This window comes from Pezoporus occidentalis, unplaced genomic scaffold (genome assembly GCF_034315485.1).
Source record: "Pezoporus occidentalis ecotype Australia unplaced genomic scaffold, CSIRO_AGI_Poc_V1 ctg199, whole genome shotgun sequence".
Lineage (NCBI taxonomy): Eukaryota > Metazoa > Chordata > Aves > Psittaciformes > Psittacidae > Pezoporus > Pezoporus occidentalis.
The window spans coordinates 1110903-1135973 of NW_026913844.1; the positions used below are offsets into that span (position 1 = coordinate 1110903).

Genomic DNA, 25071 nt, shown 5'->3' on the forward strand with positions numbered 1-25071 from the left:
GCATTTGAAATATGTCTTTGATGGAGATTTTCAGCTCAAGTCACTTATTGCTTGAATGTTAAGAAAGTGTAACCCAGCTATTTTCAGTGCATATTCAGAGCGATAAACTCTGATTTGTAGCCTCTTGGCTTTATGGGTTTTGTATTAAGTGTAAAGAAAACCTGGGCATGTAGAATTAAAGAAGAATTATTACTGCATTCGGGGTGCATATCTATGGCTGGAAAAGATGTTTCCAGCCAGTCCTTCCTGACTTCACTTGAAGCTGCTTGACTTTCACTCCCTGGGAAATCCTATGCAGCCCTGAATCGGGCATCACAGACCCAGGTGTTCCTGGCTCCCTCTGAAATACTCTTCTCATAATTCATAGAGAAGGCAGCCGAGATTGGAGACATTTATTATGATGGGGAAGCTGGAAGTGATTTTTGAGGCCAACAAAGTTCAAAGACTTTGCTGTAAGCCTTCAGGATTAAAGATTTACTTATGCATCTTCCCATATTTAATAGACAGGAATAGATGAAAGGGAATTTCTGTAAAGATTTTCGTTCCTACTTAATGATGCCACTATTAGACGAGCTTTGGCACCGTGTCCTGAGACGTGAAGCTTTAAACCCAACCTTTTTTAAACATTAAGTGACCTTTTTCATCTGCTAGCTTAATAAATAAAGATTAGTTCAACCTCATTACCTACTCCTGTTCTGGGGGCTCTTTGAATGGTTGGTAAAACTAATGAGTCTCCCAAAGTGCGAGTGAACAAATGGTGGTGGTTTTCTATCCGAAGCCTTGCAGGGAGGTAGGAAGCAGTAATGTGGTTTGATGAGTGCCTAAGCTCTAGGAGTGCCATCACCACCTCCATCCTGGCATTTAGGCTGTGTGGGTCCTTTCTCATCCTAAACCTGCCACTTGCTGGGAGCACTTCCACCTTCCCTTCGTATTTGCTGCCAAGGTGGAAGGCAAAGTTCCCATTGAATCAGAGCAGAGAAGAGGACTTGTTGGGGTTCGGGTTGGTCATTTTACTCAGCTGTAGGGAGCTCGTCAAGATTTACAGAATTAAGAATGGAAAATCCCGTCCTGAATGGAGACAGAAAACCTTTGTGCAAACATTTTTGCCTCGGTGGCCTGAGGAATTGACTTGAAATGCTTCGGGTTTTGACGCTTTTGTATTTAAAGTGTATTTAACTATACATTAGCGTAAGTCAATTTTGTTTGGAAACCGACACTTGAAGGATCTACTTGTAAACGTTTTCCAATGTCGTGATTTTGAAGCCTTAAATGAGAAAATAATGAATCAAAGAATGCTGACACACACTCCCCAACCACTGATCTTTAATTTCGCTATGTCAGCACCTCGAATGTAAGCAGCACTTGGTAATGTTCATCAGATCCAGTACATTGCTTTACCCTTTCCTGGCAACAGGGCTGTAGTGAGGAGCTTGCACACATCAGGTAGTTTTGTGCATGAGGACTTTCTTCTCTGTCTGCTGCTGCTGCGGAGCTGGGCAAGCTGCTTGCTGGGGCACTTTAGCTTCCCTGCTTCTTTGTCATTAAGATCCATATCGATGCTTAGCAAACCTGTGATCCATGTCCCTGGCCTTAGAGGAGAGCACAACCTTCTTTCTTGCATAATGAGATTAACTGCCCTAGCTTTACAGATAATGATGGTGCTTGTGTGTTAGCTGAGCACCTGAAGGACTGGGAATGTTCACCAAGACATCTGTGCATATCGTACAAGAAGTATTGCTGTGCGTTTCTTTATCAGTACTTCAGCTTAGCTCCCATAAAACTGGGATAAAGTAGGAAAAGAAGGAGTTTCTTGAGTGGGTATCATCAGGATGCAAGTAACTCGGACTAGCTTGGATATGCTTCACCAGTGGATTTGGTATCTAGTTACCTTCTACTGTGGGAGTCAGGGCAGGATGAGGAAGCAGAGGTGCTCTGCAGCTTTATGAGAGAGGGGATCCCGTTGGGATGAGCATAGCAAAGCTGAGAAAAGAATCCTGAAATGCGATGTAAATGGGTTGTAGAAATTGGGCTATGCTTTGAGGTTTGGGGTTGGTTCAAAGCAAGGCTCAGGCAGGAAAGCCAAAGTAATGGGACCCTGAACCTGGGACAAGTTTCTTTGTCTAGGCTGTGTAGGAGGAGACCTCCTATTAGCAAGGATAAACCCACGGGGGTGCAGAAGATGTGCCAGCTCATAATGAAACACTGTGATGAATGCTCGATTCTAATCTCATTTTGCCTTCCATCAAGGAAATAAAAATACCCCACACTATCTCCCTGTGCCGAACACAGATTTGAGTGGGCAGGCCCAGGAGCTGAGTTCAAGAGTCAAGTGCTTTCTGTTTGACAAATATTTGTCCCTTCCCACCCACGGCTGCCCACGTGCTTCCTGAAATATTCCAGCTATTAGCACCGTACTAACGCGCTCTCAAACGAACAAACCGAGGCTATCTGGGGACGTTTTCCCTTTGTTAGGATGCGAGGCAGTGCCTGGATCTGGGCTGCTTTGGGCTGCACGGGTGGACGTCCCTCTTTAGAGCATCCGGTGCGGGCGGCTGGCTGTGCTGCGGTGGGTGTTAGGCACCACCAGGTCCCCAGGCAGCGTGGGTGGATGTGTCGTGCTGCAGTGCAGCAGCAGCTAACACAGCCACTGCTGCAGAGATGTGAACACCCACATGTCTGGCAAGACCTGGCAGGTGGGCGAAGCAGCAGGAAAGGCCGCACGATGGAGGGAGGATTCTCTAACAATAGCACAAGTGCTGACGCGGTGGTTGCTTGCGTGGCACTGGAGATCCCAAAGGGAAGGGAATGGAAAAGTGGAAAGCCGAGCCGGGTCCCTGCCAAGCGTAATCTTTGCCATCGCTTTTGCTTCCGCAGCTGCCATCCTGGATGACCCCATGGAGTGCAGCAGAGGGGAGAGGCTCTCCATCACGCTGGCCAAGAACCGCATCAACCGTGCTCCCGAGCGGGTGGGGAAAGCCAAGGTGGAGGTGGACATCTTTGAGCTGCTGCGAGACAGCGAGTATGAGACAGCGGAAACCAGTAAGTACCCCTCCGTGGAGCTGATCCTTCCCCACTTCTGCTTTCTGTTGGCTCCCAGGAGGTGCCTGGCACACTGTGCAGAGGATAAGTGTGTGATAGCCAAGGGAGGTACAGAGGGCAAAAAGCACCTCTGTGCTCCTCTATAAGCACTGGAAAGAGCAACATGTGTTGATTGATCAACACATCAATCTCTGCAAAGACCCAGACCTGCCCTCGCTGCCTGAGCGCAGTCAGGTTTGGTGCAGGGGTTTGGTACACTCTTGGACGCAGGTGCAGCATTCCCTTGGGAGCTGCACTGGATCTTTAGCAGCACTCGTGCTGAGTTCAGCACCAGCCATGCGTTTGGAAGGGCTGGCTCTGCCTGGCTGCATCCAGCGCAGGTTACAGTGGCACATTAACAGGAGTAAGCTTTGCCACCATGCAGCCCAGTGGCTTGGGACAAATTATTCCTTTAATCTGTGTGTCAATAAACAGAGGTAATGGTACAGGAAGCGATGCTCCTTTGTGAAGTACTTTATAGTGTGCAAATAAGAGAGGATGGGCAAGTTTAGTGCAATTAAGTTCTTTCTAAAACCCCACAGAACGCTGCGTGTCAGCAAACACGATAGCTTTTTCAGTGCTTCAGATTGGCAGTGGGTTCGTTTACACAAGGGGAAGTTTTCAAGGGATGTTTGAAATCATGTGGATTAAAAAGAGCTGGTTTTGAAAGGCAGCGTACTTCCCATGTTGCTGTCCTCGTAACGCAGATGGGTCTCTGCTCTAGTTGCTCCTCTCGATGCCCATCGTGCCAACTCCATGCTGATGACTAAAAGGAGAAATTGATGGTTAGTGGCCACAGACCTCTCAGGAGCCTGGGGGAAAGAAACCAGGAGATCTGTGAGAGGCTCTTCCTGTAAGAGGGAAAATCCTTTGGAACAGGTTATGGTCCCTTTAGACCTATTTTTAAGATGACCTTTAGAGTTCAATGAAGGACTATTATTTTTTATTACAAGTTAGCTTGAAAAAGCTGGAGAAATAATTTTAAGTAATAGGGATTTTTAGGCTCATTTCCTAGTGGTTCCCTGTTGCAAGCCTTTGTAATCTGCAGGGTATCCCCAAAAGGTGTGGCAGCCTGGTTTTTCTCCGCAGCTTTGGTGTTCTGTACAGCACCGAGCATCCCTGTGTCTGGGAGGCCCCATGGAGCACGGACCCCGTGCTGCTCAGGAGCAGGTCTGTGGGTATGTGGCAGAACGGGCTCGGTAGGCCTGTGAGATCAGCAGATTGCTCCTTCATTTCCTGAATTAGTGTTTGCATTATTTATAGAAGCATTCAGTTAATAAAAGTGCATTTCAGCAAGTACCTGTATGGCTATTTTTAGAGCCTGTCACCCAAGAGGCAGTCTAGATTAAGATCATCACATGCAGCATCACGGAGACTGTTCAAAACAGCAGCTCTCCACCTTTTGGAGCTCGCATCCCTTTTAACTTCTTCTTGGGCTTTCCCATCTGTTGAGGCTTGCGTACATCCTGCTTTCCCCTCGCTTGGCAGAGCCGTAGGGTGAATGCAGCCTTACTGGCCAGACCATGCAGAAGGGATGGGGACTGCCTGGGTTTCCATTTTTCAAGCAGGGGAATATTAATTTGCTGGGAAATGAAGTATTATGCAAGAAAATGTTGATTTCAGCAAATGCGGTCTTCAGGGAGAATGTGGAAATGGGATAAGTGGGGAAGAGGCAATCTTCTGGTTTGAGTTTTCACCTCAGGGTGATTCTCTTTGTTTCCTTTACTTGAGCTCGCAGAGTGTAAAAGGTAAAAATTGGAGCAAACTGATGTGGTTTTGGTCAAGTAAATATTGACACAATTTTGCAACGTGTTATTTGCCTTTTCTTCAGAGAGAAAAGTCTCTTAAAGCATTTTGTACAAAAGGAGAAATCCGTGTTCTGCATGGCTTCTCTATTAATGTCACTGGAGTTATTCTTGATTTATACTGGTAGTAGAGGAGAATCAGATCCTTTAACTTACATTTCAAGGCTTTCATAGCTTTCAAATGTCTGCCTTCTCAGCTTTAATAAAGCGCTTGTATTTGTTATCACACGTAATATTAATAAAAGCAGTTGGGATGTTTTAACCTATGACTGCAAAGCTGTTATACATCTTTTTAATCCTGATCTCAAATTTCACACCCTGTGAATCACCCTCAAATATCACAGCTGGCATGGTTAGCCGACTGATGGAGGAGCACTGCAATTCCCCCCCATCAGTGACACTCACGTACAGCTAGTGCTCCAAGAGAAAGGGTCTTTGAGAGTTAGTTTTGTTTTCTAGTTTGAGGTGTTATCTTTCTGTTTTCTTCCTGACTGACTCAGGCATCTTCCTGTTAGGGAGGCCATAAAATCACTGTTTGGATAGCAGGTAAAACATGAGTCAGTCTGAATCACACCCAAGCATGGGTTGCTGTTTCTGCTTTATAGATGAATGGAGACAAGCATTGACTGTTCTGGTATGCAACACCTGTGAAGTCCTGTGTTTTGAAATGATTTTGCAGTGAAAGGTTATGATTAGAGCTTTTTTTTTGCTGTTACAAGTGATGCCTGTTCTCTGTGTTTGATGTTTCAGCTCCTTTTATGGAGATCCAAAATGACTTGTTTAATCATGCCTATATCTGAAACACCTTATTCCTTTTGATGTCCGGGGAGGGACAGATTTTCTGCTTGTCACCCTGTCCCCTATCATTTCATCAGTCTTTTAAGCATCTTTTTGATGTTAATCCAGACATCTCGGGGCAGTTCACCAGTCAGAGTGAGCAAGCAACTGGAGGATTTTAAACTTTTATTTATTCATACTAATACTTCAAAGTGCCCGATACATCCTTTCCAGGGACATTGACTCAACAGAGCTATTAACTGGTCCACCATCTTTGTGATCCTCTTGGATTACTCCTGCTGTGGTTGTGGGTTCCTGCTAAGAAGCATAGAGGGTGCTGCAGGAAGCAGTCTTGGAGCCCAGGTGCAGGATGCACTCTCTATAGCACCGTCTGTTTATGCACTTGATGTTTTCTGTATGAGAATCCCGTCCTGACCAGTCCTGTCATTCAAGATCCTCAGATGCGTTTGGCAATCTTGGAAACGTTGAAGTAATTGCATATCTTCCCTGATAATTTATTTTCTATTAGAGGCAGGAATCTTCTTTGCATGCTGTTTGAAACCCTTGTATCAGGTGTCTGTAGGCAGTGAAAGAGATGCTGTGTTCTGCACCCTGGGTGGATGCTCTCACCTGAGCGCTTCCAGCATGATTTAAATAGGCAGAGTTAATGGAAATGCTTGCCAGGTGCCCTGAGACCACAGGAGGTGAAAGGCACTATGTGACCACAACAACTTGGATGTATATGCATTGAGCACAACTCATTTGTTGTGCCTTTTTATGTTCAAAATAAGCACGTATTTCTGTGTGCCATTGGACGTTTCAGATATGATGTCACTTCAATGTCCAGTATTTCCTGAAGTGCTGAATTCTAAAACCCATAAAAGTTGGACACAGTCTTGGGCAGAGGTATAGGGGTGTGCAGCAACCAAAAGTGCATCCTGTGCTGTGTATGTGCATATGTGTTGAAGTACAAATACTTCTGAGTGGTAGGGGCTACACCAGTGTCTTATGGTTCTATCCATGTAGTTATCGGGGATGAAACTGTGGTCCAGGGCAAACATTTCTACATCCCTCAAGTGCTTGTCTGAATCCACGCTGTCTATGGTGGTAGCTAGGTTGAGCCTTTTCTCCCTGTGGAGATGAACAGCATCAGGTGGTGTTTTAAAATAGGAAATGTGCTTTGATTACAAAAGAAGCTTTCCAAACATGCCCAAAACCTTTGCCTAGGGCACCTCCACTTTGTTTCCATTCATTTCCCTTAATTTTGCTGGATGTTTCACCCTTGGAGTGATAAGCCGGGTCTTTTTCTTCTGCCAGTTGTTACGATTCTGTTGCTATGACTACTTAACTTGCTTTTTATTCTCAATACCAGAGATGAGAAGAAAAACACTCGGCAAACTTTTCCCTGCATGCACAACAAAATTCCCCTCGGGACTTTCACCCTAATGACCTGTGGATAAGAGGGCTTGGAACAGCTTCTTCCTCCTAGACGCTGAATTGCCGATCACCCGAAGGGCCTACGTGCAGCTTAGAGGGACTGATGAGTACCACTGAGATAGTATGCAGGGTTTTCAAATTGCTGCTGCTCTCATTTAAAAGGATCTTCTGAAGAGGTATAAGTGCCTGTAAATTTTTAAGCAGAGAGGAAAAGCAAGTACTGGATTCCTTTGAAGATGCTGCAGAAATACATCAGTAGCAGACAGAGGTGGTGGAGGGGCATGGAAGGAAGGAAAACCCAAGAGAAGATGCTTGAACTTGCGCCTTCTGTAAGAAGGCAGAGCAATTGCTATGTACAGGGTCCATACATAGCAGTAGGTGGAGTTTTTCTTTCAAGAGGTTTGGAAAGAGCTAAAACCGCTTCCCCAAAGTGACGAACTACGTCCTCAGCTTTAGCACCGTATTCCAGTCATGGGGCTGTGGAGACTTACATAGTCTAAGGCCAGAGGTGAGCACCTTCATTAGCTGATCTTCTGCAGAACATGGACTGTAGATGTTCACATGCTGAACACAGCACTCAGCCCCATAGCCCTAAGCGTAGTATAGGCTCTCGTTTCATACCTTGATTTAAAGACCTGAAGTTGATAGAGAACCTGCTCTGATCTGTAGGACGACAGTTCCGATGGTGAATTCCCTTCACTACAGAAAATACATCCTGGTTTGACTTGTTCTAGCTCCTTTTTCCAGCCGCTGAATCTAGATAACTTTTCATGAGCATCACAAAAGCTTGTCTGACGTGTAAGCCAGGGACCTGCGGTGAGGATGGTGCTCTGAAACAGGCTGCCCATTTGATACTGAAGAGGCACTGTCTTTAATATCTCAGCTTCATGATACAGTGGTTTAGTTTTTACATCTGAAAACGTTGTGAGCTTCCTTTTGCCAGAACTGATAAGTACTTGTGGGGCCTCTTTTCACCCCGGGGGCATCCCCTTTCTTCACTTGATGCCGATTGAGCAAATGTGGCTTTATCTGTCTGGGGAGCAAGGAGCTGAGTGCGTGGGGATGCTGAGGCAGGTCTGGTATCTCAGAATGAGCTGTGGCCAGCCCATGTCCAGATGTGCCTTTTGGAGTCCGGGGATTCAGGCGGAGGGGCTCTCGCCTTCTGTTCGAGGCTTTGCCTGCACAAGCTGCTGCAGGAATGCTCGTGAGCGTCGTGGTTGATTGGGATGGCAGCAGGGAGGTGACACCAGCTGGGCACGTCCTTGGAGTGCCATTTGGCTTAATTTGTGCTGTGAATTAAAGGGACAAAAGGTTGCAGTTTAACCGGGGAAACTTGAGGGGAAGAGATTTAACTTCTTCATTTTGTCAGAGTCGGTTTATTGTTCTGCTAACCTGGGTGGCATGGAGACAGGAGTTTAACTACTGCCGAGGAAAAACCACAAATGAAAAACAGTAATGTGATCCTTGTTATTACCACTGAGCTCTGCAGAGGGTGAGGGAAGGAGTTCGTACAAGTTTGTTTGCTGCTGGATGATGCTTTGAAGCCAGGCAACTGCTGTGCTTAGCATCTCCCATAAACTTTAGTTACTGTTTTCTCTTGGAGAATAGCACTGGGGCCAGAAAGGGATATTATAAGAACAAACCCCAGTTCTGAGTTGGAGAAGAGATACTGGGGCTTTGGGGAGAGTTCAGGTGGGATTTAGAAAGGCTGGGAAAAGCTGGAGAGGAGGGTGTCACAGGCAGGGGGGCAGTGCTTCAGAGGGAATAGTGGAATTTTAGGGGGACATAAATGGCAGGGATATGTTTTGTGGAGGAGCTGATACCGCATCCTTAGTAAGGTGCCGTAAGCGTGTCTGTCTGCTCGACACTGAGGATGAATTCTAATGCATGTTTCCTCTCTCTGGTGCCCACAGTGTGTCAGATTCTCCCCAAAGGAGTGGTGGGTGTCCTGGGACCTTCCTCGAGCCCAGCCTCGAGCTCTATTATCAGCAATATCTGTGGGGAGAAAGAGGTAAGTGAATGAGTTCTGTGTTGGAGTAAGTCTGTGCCGTTGTGCTGACTGACTTGACCCTCGTGCCCAGCAGAGGTAATGCAGGAGTCCTGGCTCCTTCCTCGCAGTGTTTCACAGCAGCCTGGGGTGAGAGCAGAGTTCACCCACCATGGGTAAGAGACATGCAGAGATCCTGTCCCATTCCCCAGCCCCATGTTCTTCGTGTTGCCCTTCAAATGGAAGGTGCTCTTGGTGGGCTCTGATCGCAGCAGCGCTTCCCGCTGCCTGCTGCCGGGTGCCCAGATTCCCCGGGAACACCTCCTTTTGCTGCTGATTTACTAAGTATGGATGAGGTTTTTAATTTACCACTATACTGAGCAGCAATGCCATCTGCGCAGATCCCATGCAGAAGGGCTTTCTGCAGCCTTGAAGGGTTTCATCTGAGGTTCTTGTGTCTGTGCCAAGTCCCAGCCAGAGCTGCACAGCTCGCTGCAGCTTCCAGCTCTGCCTTACGCTGCCTTCTCCCTTGCCTGGGTCTGCCTCTTGAAGTTCTTGTTCAAGTCTGGTGTTCTGTCTCCATGTCCCTGTTATAAGGCGGAGCAGGGACATCGCCTCCATGAGATAGGGGAAGTGAGGTACATCCCTATGGTATTCCAGGTCATCCTTGGCAAAGATGACTTGCTGTAATTGTCTTATCTGCTATATTCTCCTTCCCATGATCTGCCATGGCTTCTAATGATCCAGCTTGGTTCATCGCCCCTTCTCTAGTCATATGTTCTTGCAGCATCTTCCTGTTGCATTTCTTTTCTCTGCTTCCCTTGTCCTTGTTTTCATCTGTGTCACTGTTTACTTCAGCTTCCCTCACGTGCCACCCCGTGCAAACCATATGGGGTGCAAAAAACCAAAGCTTGCCCTGGCAGGTGCAAATCCCGGCCAGAATCCCTGGATGTGACCTGACTTTGTGCGCATACTTGGAAAGCTGCACCCCTTTCTGTTCGCTGCTATTCCATCAATGCAAACCCCTTTTATCTGTGCCCAGACTTTGTGCTTGATTTAATATTGTATAAGCCTTGAACCATCCTGCACTCATCTGGCTCTGCTCAAGGGAAAAGAAATGGAGTTCTCTTCACGTAGTCCATCCCTTTAAAGCCAGATAACATCTCTCAGCCTTCCAGTGGCCTCCCTCTGGAGCCCAGGAGGGGAGTGCCTGGAACTGAGCACTGTAAATAATTTGCATTCACAAATGACTGCTCTTCTTTGTTCCTTGAGAATCAGAAGTGTTGAAGAGGAGGAAGAGATCTGTTAGACCTCGTGCTTTTGGCTGCAGCGGGATGGGTCTCTTGAGAGCACTTTGTAGTGCTTTTTCCAGCTAAACGTCCCAGACGTGTGAGCCATCCCAGGTAAAGGGAGCTCTGCAGTAACAGATTGCAAGTGTTTTTCCCCTGAAATGCATATTCAGAGTCTCTGATCTAAGTCTCTTCGTTTAGTTTTGCTTGCCAGCAATGAAAATGAGTGCTAGTGCCCTTCTAAGGTGTTTGATTCTCAAGCTGGATTTCGGCTGCCCTCCTAGTGATGTAAACCTGCAGTAACTCCCTGTGATTTATATCACAGTAGCATCAGTTCATGCCGCTGTGTTAAATGGGATATAGCAGCCCAGCCAAAGCCATTGTACTTGCAGCCATCCACCAGGTAAAGGAAAGTGTCCCCATTTTACCACCAAATGGTGGAGCGACTGGCCTGGTGCTCACCAGGGGGGATGAATTGTGTCTCCTGTGTTAGCTTTCTAGTGCCTTTGGCCTAAAGATGTCTTGTCCTTGTGTCCGGAAAGGGGTGTTGCACTGGGACAGAGCTCTTGGAAAGGAGAAGAGGGCTCGGGGGCTGATGGTGAGGTCTGAACCATGGCCATGGGGGCTTGCAGGAATTGCCAAGGTGCTGTCTGCCTTCAGCTCTCTTCCCTGGTCGTGGTTGTTGCTGGAAGTCTCAGGCTCCATCTGGCTCCCAAGAACGATCCGTGTTCTTGTGCTGGAACTGCCTTGTCTGCTCTGGTTAAAGGAATTCACCTTTTGCTTACAGTTTTCTTCTCTCCCTGTTACCAGAACCTGGGATGAGGGCTGCGGGCTGAAATTAAGGCAGATAGCAGCTTATTACTCCTTAACTTTCCTATTGCTAACCCAAACACCTTATGCTGTCAATAAAGCAGCCATCGCAAAGTACTAATAACCTTTCCCACGAGGAGAGAGATGGGAAGCATAGGACGATAGCTTCTGGAAGGACTGATAATGGAGGAAAAGAGGACTTGACACTCCTGTAATGAAGCCGAAGCAGACGTTTCCCTTTCTCTGTCTTCTCTTTCTTCCAAAGAATTCATTCAGCAAAAAGAAAACAATATTCCTTGTCCTTATTTAGCTGAACCCCTCTGTGTCTGAGCTTGGTCTGTCCGTTCCCTCTATGCAAAGCTATGAGGTGTGCAGCAGAGCTGCCTTGGAGGGAGCCCTCGGGCTGTTCCCCGCTCCCCCTTCCCCACATTCCCTGGATATTCCTCTCCCACCTCCTGCTCTGCTCTGTTAATGACATGCACAGCACTATTAGGACTTGTGGTTGTGTCCCACTGGAGTTTGCTCACCGTATGGCCACCAGTTACCTCTCTGCTGATCAAAACAGTCCAAAGCTTCTGGCTGCTGCATCTGTTCCTCTCCCTCCTGGGCCTCGCCAGTGCAGGGTCATCTTGTTCTTCCCTTCATCTCTCCTAATTACCTGATGACACATGGGTACTGCAGGCAGAGGTGGGTTTGCAGCGCTCCATCCATCTAGCACACAGCAAAGGGCTGGGGGGTTCCAGCATGGGCTCTGTGATTCCCTGCCTGCAAAGCTTCCTCTGAATTTACCCAGGCAACAAGCCCAAAATGAAGTGGGGGCCCGGCTGCAATTAGTACCCAAGCTAATTAGGTTGAACTCATCCGGGATGGCTTCCTGTGCTGTAATCACAGCCCCCATTGCCTTTCTCTGAGTGGCTCAGCAAGACTTTTCCTGATCCACTCCTTCCCGTGGCTTCTTGTTGCTCTGATAATTATTATCCTCTGCTATTGCACAAATCCCACCCTCCTCTCTTCACTCTGGCGATGCTTCTGCAGTTTTATTGGGATATTTCCCTTTCTGCCCGCTGTGCGTTTCGCACCAAAGGTCTTTTTGGGTAGATTTATTTGGTTTTATTCCTTTTTTTCCTCTTTAATTGTGTTTTCTTTCCCCTCCTCCCCGTTCAGGTTCCTCACTTCAAAGTGGCACCGGAGGAATTCCTGAAGCTGCAGCTCCAGCGGTTCACCACCCTCAACCTCCATCCCAGCAACACCGATATCAGCGTGGCCGTGGCAGGGATCCTGAACTTCTTTAACTGCACCACTGCCTGCCTCATCTGTGCCAAAGCTGAATGTAAGTCCTTGCCAGGCTGGGTTCGGCTGCCCCTCTGCACCCAGCGCCTTCTCTTCTACCTCCTTCTGCGTGTCTGGTGCCTGCTGGAGAAGGTCCCACAGGCAATGCGTGTGAGCATCCCGGGGTGTGCATCTCGCCTGGTTGTGGTGGCAGGGTCTCTTCTGTTTGCAGCAGGTCAGCACTCAAGCAGAACAGCCTGAACCAGCGGTGCCCTGCGGGGCAGGTTTCCCACTCTGTTGGCCCGTGGAGGTGTTTGTGAGAGGAGGAAAAGGGGATGGGGAGAGACTTGCCTGCCTTCTGTTTGACAATCTGAAGGGTGTTTTGCTTGCACAGATGGGTTTATATGAAGGAAAAAAAAAAAAGGCTTGGGCTTGTTTCTGGAGATTATTTTAGGCAAGTAAAGCTTTTTGAAATATGCCTTTCCCAAACCCGTGTGCCACCTGTGGCCTAAAAGCAGGACTTGATTAATAGTCAAAACACTGCACACCCTCTCGGGCTTGCAAGCCATACATCTGCTGGTAATTGTGCATCTGGATGCACATCTCAGCAGGATCATATTCATCTTGGCATAACTTCCCTAAGGTGGCAGGAGCAGGGTGTGTAGCACAGTGGTTAAAGTGTGTCCTGTGCTTTTTAAGGTCAGTGTGTAGGTAGATGGCTGCTGCGTATTACCCGCACCAGTTGTGCTTTTATTATCCTGTAGCCAGGTTTGTCAGCGCTAGAGCTGATCATACAAACAAGCCTAGAAAAGGGGCTTTGAAAAGGCACGTGGATCCAGGGAGAGCTTTGGGATACTGGCAAGAGCTTAGCAGTGTCTGACAGTGGGGCCAGGATCCTTTACAGCTAGCCCTGGGCAGACTTCACACCACCAGCAGTGTTGTGGCAGACTCCTGCACAGAACAGACAGAATAAGAGTGTCTTTGCCTTTTCTCTTTGCTTTATGTACCCTGAGGAGACCACATCCTCAGCTGATGTAAGTCATTAAATTGCCTTGAGGAAACATGCTCAAATTTACCCTAGCAGAGGACCTGACCCAAAATGATGCCATTAAAATCATGTAAATGGTCTCCTGCATTGCTTCTGGTGCTGGAATTTTTCATTGTCTAAGCTTAATTTAAGCAAAAGGGAAGAAAAATAGAAAGGAAGAGGAGATAATGAGGTTTTCTCACCTGTGTGCTCACAGCTCTGTCCTTGCACTGCTGCTGGGCACAGAGCACACGTAGTCATCAGCACACTGCTGTGCTCCCCTGCCCTAATCCTCAGGTACGTGCCAAAACATGCAGGCATCTCCCATGGAATACAGCATGATTCTTCATTTAACTGGGATCCAAACCTTGGGAACCAAATAGCTCACATTAAAATAACACTCCTTTAATTGAATTACTTCCATTAGTTTCACTCTGCTATTGCTGGATAACTCGGTATTTAGGATGCGCTGAGCAACCCAAGTCCTTCCCAGACCCAGGGAAGCAGTGGGATGGGTGTCGTTCATGCATCCTGCTCTTTGTGCCCAATAAGGACCTTTTCTGAGCTAGGCTTAAAGCACAATATGCTCTCACTATAATGGAGTGCAGAAAAGGTATAACCCAGCTTCATGTAGGAGCGCAAGCCCTCATTTTCCCTTAAGACAGGTAGTGTTCCTAATCACAGTCCTTAAACAAGTAACTTAAGGCGCTTTGAGTTTTTGGAAGGTTCCCTGGAGGCAAATAGGGGAGCATATGAGCTATCTGCTCATCAGTGAGGAAATGGTGGTTTGAGGGATGTTGTTATTTAGGTCCCAGGAGGGAGAGTCATAGCTGTTTTGGTTTAAGTACAAGGCTGTGTGATGGGACTCCTGGGTCCTATCCCGTCACGCTCATGCTATCACTGTAAGGAGTCACATCCTTTCCCTGGGGACCGATACTAGTTTCTTCTGGCAGAAGCAGAAAATGACCCTTGAAGTCAATTGAACTTGGGCCAGGCTAAGTGTAATGGATGGTGAGCAGAATGGCGTTATGTGACTCAGTTTCTCTGCAGTGTGAAATAGATTAGGTAGTTTGTGAACTGCTCTGAAGTGGCTACAAGGTAGGATCTGATATGCTGGAAACGATCATTTCCTTGAACCAGAGGAGATCAAACGCTTCCCTTTTAGCCTGGTCCTATTTCCTCCTCTCTGCGCCTGATGTGCTTTAGAAAGCTTGCAGCTGAGCTCTGCCTTCCTCACTTCCTCACCACAGAGGCCAGGGTGGCTTTTGTACCTGGGACTTGTGCCCCAGTGAGCTGTGGGCTGGAGGAGAAGGCAGGAGCAGCGGTGCCGATGTAGTCAGCAGAGAGAAAAATGAAGAGGAAGCTGAGGGTCTGTTGTGAATCACAAACCCATAGCCGCTGGCAGAGGGAATGCTCTCCAGTTTGCAAGATTAACTTAGAGCTGAGAAATACAACCTGCAGTGTTAAGGAACAGGATCTGATTTTATTTCTGCAGGAAATTAAATGGAAAATGAGCATTTCCAAGGGGGATGGCTGAAGATTTCCCTCCAGATGCCCATGCCTTTCCATGGATTTATGTCCCTTTGAAAGTCACGTTGTGGTGTAAATCTGGGTGTGCAGAGTAGTGCAGCTTTCCCTTCACCTTCTGGTGGGTGAGCACTTTCATACAGTCCAAGTGTGGTTAGGTTAAGAGTAGAGGTCTGACTTGAGGATTCGATTTGCTTCTGGGACATCATTCTGCTGATGGTTCTGTTCTTTTCAGTTTGCTTCATGCAGCTTTCCCCCTCCTTTTTGGACCATCTTTCTGTAGGGATGGGACGTGTGTCTTGCTGATGATTACATCTGGTGGACTCTCTGGTTAATCAAACTTGACAGGAGGTAATTTCCTGCTGAAACGCAGCAGCTGGATGGAAGAGACAGACTATCAAATATTCTTTCTTGACTAAGGAAAGCTGTGGCAAGAGCTTTGATGTCTTACTAGACATCAAGGAAGCTGTGTTGGAAGGAGCCCTTGCAGTGACCTAGCTGCAGGAAGAAGCTTGAATGAGAAGTGTTGAAGGCAATAGGGCACAAGTCCAGGCAACCTGGGACTCATCCACGTGGGTGCTCACTAATTACTTGCTTTGTTCAGCTCCTATTTGAAGGGAGAGCCTGGTCCTGCACTCAAAGAGCTCGGTGTGAGCATGAGGGAGGCAGAAATGCTGATGGCAAGGCAGAAAGAAGGAGGCAGGCAAAGTGATGGAGCCACTGGGCTGCGATGACTGTCCTACTTCAACCTCTAATTCCTCTCTAAGGCATCAAACATGCCGGTTTGTTTTATTATTGGCTTCTGTGTTGCTCTAGGAATCCCCAGCCTGCAGGTAATTCCGCACTGTGCCAGGACCATACTCCCAGTTTTTGCCACATATTTGCATGTAGACCTCATGTTGTGTTTTAGCAATGATCTCTGCTCTGTCTGACTCTCAGCAGAGCTCTCCATCCTCAGGGATGCATGCCCTTGGAAGACAGCAGCTCCCATCAGAGTGCTCTAAGATCTCCAAACCGAGTCATGCCTTGCAGGGCACTTCATTTGGGAGGTAGTAATGCAAAGGCTTAGGAGAGGGAATCATCCTCCAGCAACCAGCGACAACCAGAGCAATCCTGCATGCAGGAAAATAGTGGAGAAATTGTGTGGACCCTGGGGTCCTGACCAAATTTGTATCGGCAGTCTTCTCTCTTCCCAAGAGGCTTTGTCTCGTGTGCAGCTGGGGTAACTCCCTCATTTCCCATTGCCTGGGAATGGACACAGGCCCAAGCAGTGAGCCTGTGCTGCAGCCCCAAATCCTTTCCTTTGCATAGAACTGCAGGACTGCTTCCTGCTGGGAATGACTATGGGCTATGGAGAAACGCTTTGTGAACCAAGCAGAAAATTAAAGGTGTCTGCTTGTTTTTTTTCCCCTAACTTTTATTTGAAGGCCTTTTAAACCTAGAGAAGTTGCTTCGGCAGTTCCTCATTTCCAAGGACACTCTCTCGGTCCGGATGCTGGATGACAGCCGGGATCCCACCCCTCTCCTAAAAGAGATCCGAGATGACAAAACAGCCACCATCATCGTACACGCCAACGCTTCCATGTCTCATACCATTCTGCGGAAGGTAAGGGTCTCTTGAGCATCACAGTTGTAAAGGCTGCTGCTTTCACTGCGTGCAGGGTGTAAGCATGCACGTGCCAGGGGTTGTATGACAACGGAGCGTAAAACTTCCTGCAGCAACACTGGAAATGGGGAATTGCCACTGATGGAGTTTCTGGGGAAAACAATTTGCTCTCTCTTTCCGGGACTGTCTCTTTAGAAGCAATGATTCAATTGCTCTGAGCTGATGTGTTTGCTCTCTAGAAGTGGTCTGTGCTCGTGGCTCTGATGCCATCAAACAGCCGTGGAGAACTGCTATAGGCGCTCTGAAATCAGTCAGTCAGTGCCATCGTTTTTGTTTTTTATCTCCAACTCCATTTATAAGTTTTTGCTTCCTTTCCTATTGCCTTATTAACCGAGATTTTGGTTTAATCATGTTTATTTTTAAATGGTCTCTTGCTGCAGTTTTTAGCATTTGGTTTGATAGACTACTTCAAAATTGAGCAGTGGCTCCAGATGGAACTGTGAAGTTGTGTAGAGTTTCCCACATCCTGGAAGGAACAAGAAGGACTTTCCTGAATGGAGGCAGGATCCAGGCAGTGGGGTCCTCCCTGCTGGGTCAGGCTTTACATATGGTGTCCTGGCTGCGATGTCAGGGACTCAGTCATTCAAAGGCATTGGCTCTACCAGATTTATTCCTGGTGACAAGCAGCAGAAACCATTAGAGCTGTTTTAGTTATTCCCTCCCACCTTCCCCAAGATCTTTATTCCCCTGCTTGTATTTCAAAACAGGCAGGTTTGGGGTTTTTTGGGTCCCTTTTATGCAGGGGGAAGGTGTTGTGGTTCTTCATTTCTCTCTTCCCTCCTGGTCCTTCGTGCTGCCTGGCTGCTGAGGGCTGTCCCCCTCCTCTGTTGCTATAGTGACTTCCCACCAGCACACAGCAGTGCTCTTCATGCACCCGCCGTCTCCCTTCCCTTCTTGAGCATCCTTCTGCCACAACTGGTGAAGATGTCGGAGATTGCCATGATTTTTCAGCAGTTGAGTAAAACCTAAAGCAGTCTTCCCAACTAGAGGATTGCAGGAATGGAAGGTAATAAATAATGAGCTTCTGATCTGGTAACTTCCTTCACCCTCGGAGGATGAAAAGTGTTTTCTTTACAGAGGTGCAAGCAGAGTAAGGAGTGAGGTTGTGGTGAGCACATGGTACATCATTGGCCTCTGCCCACAGGTCACCAACAGCATGAAAAACATGTTATTGCTCTGAAAGTGCCTTGTGTCAGACGTGCCTCAGGAGACCAGTCCTGGCCTCGCACAACGAGAGAAATTGCAGTTTCTCATCTCTTACCCTCCACATATGGTCTGGAGACACACGGTTGCTTCCTCGATTACCAGCCTCTCCCGGCTGCCCACCTGCCAGCGGGCACGTTAAATGGATGGGAGCGATGCTCGCAGGAAGCGCTTTGTTGCTCGCTTTGATTTTCTGCCCTTGAAATCAAATGCACTGACTTCAAAGGGGGTCAGACGAGGAGCTGATGTTATCAGTGTCCTAAGGAAGGGAACTGGGTGCCAGGGTTTATTGTGTAGGGCTTTAAAATGAGGCCAGTGACTGAAAGGCAGGGCTGCAGCCTCCTCTGGAGTCATGGTGCTCTCGTGGGCAAATAATTTTGCTGGGTCCGTTTTGCCACTTGTGCAAAGGACAGGGAGACAGTGTGCAATCTTAAGGCTGGGTACAGCCAGTCCAGTCTATGATCAGTCAGTATCCATATCTCCCTGCTGTCCATGTCAACTCCCACTGAAATAGTAGTGGCCTTGTTTTTTCACAGAAATAGGTGAGGAACAGGGAGGAATAGGGAAGGATGGGATCTAAACCACCTCATTGTATCTTTCCTGCATTCACTTTCTGTTGTAACCATCCTCCAGCTTCTGGGGGAGACAGGAAGTGACTAAACCCAGGCTGCCTTTGGTCCTTGCCTCCCTGCCTCCAGCTCCCCTGTGTGATCTGGGGTGATGGGAAAACCTCTTTGCCAAGGTCCAGAAGCACGGTTTGATACCAGCTGTGCTTGGCAGTGAAACACAGGCTTTCAGGAGGATCTGCAGATTAATCCCCCACTTTGCTGAGCATCTGTTCCCACAGACAGCTTCTTGTTTACTGGGACCTGTGAAGTTTAGAAAAAGACCTCAGTGATCTAGTCTGGGATCTCTAGAAGAGATCACATGGAAAAATCTGTGTCCTTCACTCTGCATCTCCATATGCTTTTACCCTTGTTGATTATTTCTGTGGCCACTGCATCCGTGTCTAAATTCTGGAGAACAGGCTTTGTTACTAGATTTCATTTGTGCTAGTCAATTTACAGGGCTGGAGCCCAAATCTGACAGATACATGTGGGAAAACCACCAGTGGGGTGACCGTCCATTTTCTCTACCTCCAGAAGAGCTTTTTCCACCTTGCTCTCAGCCTCGCGGTGTTTGTGGCGAAAGGAGACAAGCCCTGAGCTCTCCCAACTGCTGCATCCCCTCGTTATGTTCAAAAAGATGTTAGCAGTTGAACAGCAGAAAAGCAGCAATCTCCAAACACGCAGTATTCCCAAGGAACTCCTCATTCCAAGGGGCTCTGGAGGCCTCGGGCTGCCGTATCCCGCTTCACCTTGCCGGCTCTGTACATCGCTGTGGGGATGCAAAAGCTTTTGCTTCCAATGGGCATCTTCCTTCCAGGTTGTCCTTGTCTGGAGTGGGGCCACGTGCAGAAATCCCCATGTGTGATGTTGCAGAGGGAGCAGAGATGGTCACAGGGGACCAGAGCTGCTGCTCATCCATCACTGGGTAGTTTCTCTCCGCCGGGCAGCCCCTGTGCACGTGCTTTGTCAGTGCTGATGCAGAGAGGAGACCTCAGGGGTAGGCTGAAAGATTGGCTCCCCAGACTTTAATTTCACAGGTCAAATCGCGTTGCTGTGTCCCACCTTTTCCCTCCTGCAGGAAGACAGCAGCGCTTGCAGGGAGCGATAAGGATGAAGAAGCAAATGGGGCCCAGTCTCTGCCTTGCCGGAGTGGAGATTGAAGATTGTCAGGCTCTGGTCTAATCTCCTTTCCTCTCCTTCACAGGCAGCTGAACTGGGAATGGCATCTGCCTATTACACGTATATCTTCACTAATCTGGTAAGACATTTCTCTCAGCTTTTCTCCTGTGTGCGTGTAGAGTCATGTTAATGGGAGCTGATCTCCCTGGCCCATGGGAGCGTTGGGAAGAGCGACGTGCTTGCGGAGCTGGAGTTTTGCAGCAGAAAGGGGATGGAAGCAAGTAGAGGTGTCCCCTTGCAAACCTAATTATCAGGCAGGGGAAGTCTTGCCCTGGCCTTTAGGAGGTGAAAGCTGATGGGCTCCCGACAGCACTGATTGATCCCATGTAGCTGTGAAAGGATTTGCAGGCATGGAGATGGCGCAATGAGATGTGTGGGTCCTTGGGAAGCCCCAGCTGATGGGTGGCTCCTGACCCATCTGAGGGGCTCAGGAGGGTTTTGCTGGAGGTGTCGGTCCCTGAGCCCTTTACCCATGGGGTAGGTTGCTTGGGGTGTGCACGTGGAGGGCACCACAACCCTGTGCTTTTTTGCTTTGCCTCTGAGAGCAGCTGTGTAAGACAAAGGAAAGATGATACCATAAACATCGAGAGGCAGAGCAGGGTATATATTCAGCCTGGCCCCTGGTGATTTGGCTTTATAGCTACTAATAACATTAATGGGGGGATCGTGTGGTTAAATCCCTGAGTACTGTGCTAAACAAGGAGTAATGGGCTTAGGCAGCAGCAGGGGGAAACCCAAAATAAACATGAGAGAAACTTTTCCTGCTGCAGCAGCTACAAAGCTCTTGAACCAGCTGCCAAGTGGTGTGAGGGAACGCTGCCACTGGGGAAAGCAGATACCTGCCTATTAATGCTGGTGTGGGGATGCTGGAGACTTGAGTGCGGCAGGGTAGGGCGGATGATTAAGTGGAGGTGCCTTCCAACCCCAAATGATACTCATCTTCTCTAATTTCTATTAATATTTATGCCATGGTGTGCGTGTGCCAGGAAAGCCGGGAGCTGAATCACGCTTTGTGTTTGGGTGGGAGACAGACGGGAATGGATGGAGCCAAACATGTAGGCAGGAGAGGAGGAGGGGGAAGGAGTGAAATGGGAGTTTGAAAGCCAAGAGAGCAATTGGGACGGAGAATAAAAAAGGGGTAGGGAAAGGAGCTGTCAAAATAAAGAGAAAAAGGCAAAAAATAGAAAACCCCACACGCTTCCTACCTGAACTAATAGTGTTCTGATCCCTGCTTAGTGCTCAATGCATAGGTCCTAATGTTGCTCAGTATCAGTCCAGCAAGAGCAAGCTTCACTGCTCTTGTTTATTCCCGTGCAAATGGAACTAGCAGGAAAGCAAAAGGAAGGGATGAACCAAGGGGGGATCAACCAGTGGCAGAGACTGGAGGAAGAGCTGTGCCCTTGGGAGGCTGCTTGTTTCAAGGCAGTGGCTGCTGTTTTGTGACTTCTCACCCCCAGTACAGGCCCTGAGATGGAGTGTAGCTGTGCTGGTGGAGCTGGTAAGGGACAGTGGCCGTCCCCATCAGGTCCTGCTCACAACACTAACCCACTCCAGTCACTTCCCAGTCCCAGCAAGTAGTTTTCATGTTGTTTTCTGCTCGCAACAACTGTGTTGCTGTGCACCCCATGGGCTGGGACTACGCACGTGGTAAGGGATTCTATTTGCCCATCACCAGCAAAGTGGAGTCTGTGTTTATAGATGGTGTTCAGACAATAGAACTATAAAAACTAAGTTCCCCACCACTGCCACCACACTAGTTTCAAGCACGGGTATGATTAAACTTTTGCTTGAGGTCAGAAGGTGATATTTGTCTTTGAAACCCATTCATCTAGTGTAATGCAGTTATGGCAGGTGAGAAAGAAATGAGTTTTGTTGCCATTCCCCTGCACAGGGTATTAATCTCTTTACCCAGGTTATTTTACCACTTCTTCCAAAAGACCAGCCCTCAGCAAAGCTGCATTTTTGGCAAGGACTGTTAAAGGTGACATCGGGCAAAACCTGGGCAGCTGGAAGAGATGTTTAAGGAAATTAGTAATATTTAAATGGGGATGAGAGATGGGAACGAGCAATTTAGTCTAATAAATCTGGAGGGATTACCAAGCTCCTAATGAACCCTCTGAGGTTTTTTGCAGTCGCTGCCTAATAGAAAAGATAAAATCATAGTGAACTGCTGTCAAGGGGAGCAAGAAAAAAGATGGCTTTAAATGAAGGGAGAGCCTATCAGAAGGGGAATAGGCAGTCTGGATAGCATTAAGCTATCTGGAGGTGTTAAAAAAGAAGAGAAAAGGGGATAAAATGCTGAATTAAACACCTGCCCTGCGGCTCTGGAGGGGAATTCTGTTTCTATCTTCCAGCATTAATTTTACCTAATAAGCACATCCCAGCCGACAGCTAGTTGTATGTCTCAGCATTTCCCTCTGCGGAGCGTTAGATGGAGGCAAGTTGCTGCAGCTCCCATGGCGAGGGCCCATGGGAGAGCGATTTGGGGGTGACAGCTCCTCCGTAGCCAGCAGAGAGCAGTCAATGGGGAGGCAGAGCAGCACAGGAAAGCAGATGCCAGCCTTTGGCAGGAGATGGCGAGAGCAAATGAGGAGGAAGTCCTTGGGCCCCCGATGCATTTCCATCGGAGCCGAGGCGAGCAGGCTGATGTAAAAATATCCAGAGGCTAATTTACAGCGTGCAAATTCATTATCAGCCTCCTTCAGCCAGCTCAAGGGACCCTTTCTGTCACTAACACAAGCTCCAGAAGTCCTAATGGTATGCACAGAACAGAACAGGTCTGGTGCATTTTTCTTTCCCATGTCCATCATCTGCGTACGTGGTACTCATGGCAACTGAGCACCCTCCTGTCCTCAGTCCCCTTGCAGGAAATCTCAGTCTCTCGGTTTCTTCCTGGCATCTCCACATGGTGACAAACTTCCTTGCCCTGGGAATTACCCTTCTGGGGGGGTTGAAATGTCCTGAACTAAAGGCAAATGCTGCCCCAGGTCATCCTCCCTTCCCCACTCCCCAGCACCTTATGACCATGTAAAGGTCCATAATAAAAGTAGTAGAAATATAATAATAGTAATAATAAATAATAAGGATGATGATGCTAGTGCTTAAGTAGAGAATTGAAAAAAGAAGTGTTCCTGTTAGTGCTGGGAATCCTTGAATTCACCAGTGCAGAGCAGAAGGGGTGTTGGATGCCTCCAAAATCCTGTGCTGCAGTTAATTCTTTTAGCCTATTAATTCCGTTGTAGCTTGTTATTGTTGCCTTCTTTTTCCTCTCTTGTTTTTCATTATAACTTGTGGACCTCGGGCTGGGTTTAAATTTCAAAACGTTCATCAAGGAGATTAGATGGAATTAATTGAAACAGTCAAAACTATTGCTGTAAGAAGGAAGGTATAAAGGAGTTTTACTAGTGCCCTCAGTCAGATGGTCTGTTCATGGGGTGCACTTTTGCTCCCTGACAATATTGGGCCCAGGTGGTGTGGCTGATAAAAAAGCTGCCATGTTCTGTTTCCAAAGGCCAGCTAAATCAGTTGTGGTTTGGGGGTTTTGTTTCTTGTTTTTCCTTCTTTGTTTAGGGACTTACAAAGAGGTTGGTTTTTATATAGGACGAGGTTATTGAAGCCCTACTGTTGCTCTGGGTAACCTGTTGGAACCGGAGGGGAAATGAGTGTCCAAATCATCCAGACAACATCACACTTTTCAGTGTCAGCTTGTCATTATGATACCATCCTTTGGAAGGAGGGAAGGATGTCAAATCAAGCAGAGGGAAAGTGGACTACAGCTTAGTATTTGACCAGGGTTGTGACACTGAAGTTGTCACTCCTGCCTGGTGAAATCACCTTCTCTTGGTGAAGTGATCTGCTCTTTCTGTGCCTGCTTTCATGGCGTGAGCTCCAGCTTGGGTTATAGTGTTTGGCCTCACTGCATCAGGTCTGCTGGCCGCAAACCCCCTTACGTGAGTGAGAGGATGGGCTCTCTTGTTAGGCTTTGACAGATTTTACCTTGCAGTCCGGCCAGCTTTCCTGTTGTTAGGAGCTGATGCAAACCTTTTTGTAGAGCCCTGATCGTTCTCTGGATTTATGGTTCCTATTTTCCATGGCATGTGGTAGCAGGGCAAACAAATCAGGGTTTTGCAAGGATGCCAAAGCAATTTCTCCTCATTCTAGTTAGCATGAGAACAGGAAGATTTAGATGAAGCAATAACTATACCTCCCTGCGTTTTGCTGCCTGTGCTACCTTACCTGCCTGGGTCTTCTTTATGTGTTGTTCAGAGTCCATCCTGTGCTTGATTTCTGGTTGTTGAGTAAATCATTGTCCCAGATAGAGCCCAGACCCACAGATGTGTGAGCAAACCTCTCTTTTATCCTCTGCCCCCCTGCTGTCTTGTCCTATTTGCCTTTCAGTCTCCCTACCCCTTGTTTTCTGAGAGCTGTGCTTTTCAGGTCCCAACCTTAGCACTTGACCTCTTTTGCTCTTTGAGGATTTGTCACTTCAAGCCTCAGGCTCCCTGCAGAGAAGTTGCAGTAAATTGCTTTCACGAAGGATGTGGGCAATGTATTTTCCTAAAGTGCTCTCGTTTGAAGAACAGCCTCCAAAACTTAATAGCTCTCCTTGCATGAGGAGGTAAAAGACCCATCATTACCAGCATAGGGCACATTGATGTTGTGATGCATCAACTTCCTAAGAGCAATCCAATTATATATGGATGGTTCCCCTAAACTGTCCCTGAGTTCATTGAGATCGCAGTTCCTCTCTAACTACATGAATGGCCCCATAACAGTGCCTTGGGTAGGTCTCCCACATGCACTTACCTGCTAAAAGGCCACAATTTGTTGCTGTGATGACTTTCTTCTTCCAGAGGAATTGATTTTTACATGTGGCCCATTCTAAACCTATTGACTCTGTTAATAGTTTATAAACAAACTGAACCGTTCAGGAAGACCATAAAGCCCTTAAAGTAATGTTGTCCACTTGAGCAAAGAAATAGATGTGTTCTTACAGGAGCTTAGCAATGATTAACAGACTCAGCAGCTCAGCCCTGAGGGCAGGAGGGTCCAGAGAGGTGAAGACAGGTGTTTTCTCCACTGATGCATCTAACAGAGGAAGTTTGATGATCTCAGGGGAGAAATTGGTAGTGATGGCAGTCCCTGGCATGCCTCTTACGGAGGAGAATGGGAGGTAGCACCTGTCCCCTGGGAAGCTCATTCACTTTAACCTGTGTTCTGTTGATACCCACTTTGTCCTCTACTGGTACTCTTGCTGCTGTTAATGATCTCCATCAGTAGGAGAGCAGTGTAGGGGACTTCAATGACACAGGAGCCTAAAGTCTTTTCAAGCTCCTTGCGAGGAAACCATATGGTTTGGGTGTCCCTGGAGGAAGAGCTCCCCTTTCTGTCAGCGAGGCTTGCTCTGGA

The 25071-nt window shown here is 47.7% G+C and overlaps 1 protein-coding gene across 3 annotated transcripts in view; it reads left to right on the top strand.

The window, feature by feature from the left end:
- GRIK4 (glutamate ionotropic receptor kainate type subunit 4) overlaps window positions 1-25071 on the top strand; it is a 179186-nt gene that overhangs the window by 107228 nt on the left and 46887 nt on the right. For all 3 annotated transcript variants that reach the window (XR_009964551.1, XM_062617643.1, XM_062617642.1), the window contains exons 3-7: window positions 2875-3039; window positions 9011-9108; window positions 12348-12513; window positions 16434-16612; window positions 19688-19741. Coding sequence is in view for 2 of the 3 variants with exons in the window: in XM_062617643.1 (XP_062473627.1) it covers window positions 2875-3039; window positions 9011-9108; window positions 12348-12513; window positions 16434-16612; window positions 19688-19741 (662 nt within the window). In the remaining variant the exon portion in view is untranslated. The remainder of the gene's footprint in view (window positions 1-2874; window positions 3040-9010; window positions 9109-12347; window positions 12514-16433; window positions 16613-19687; window positions 19742-25071) is intronic.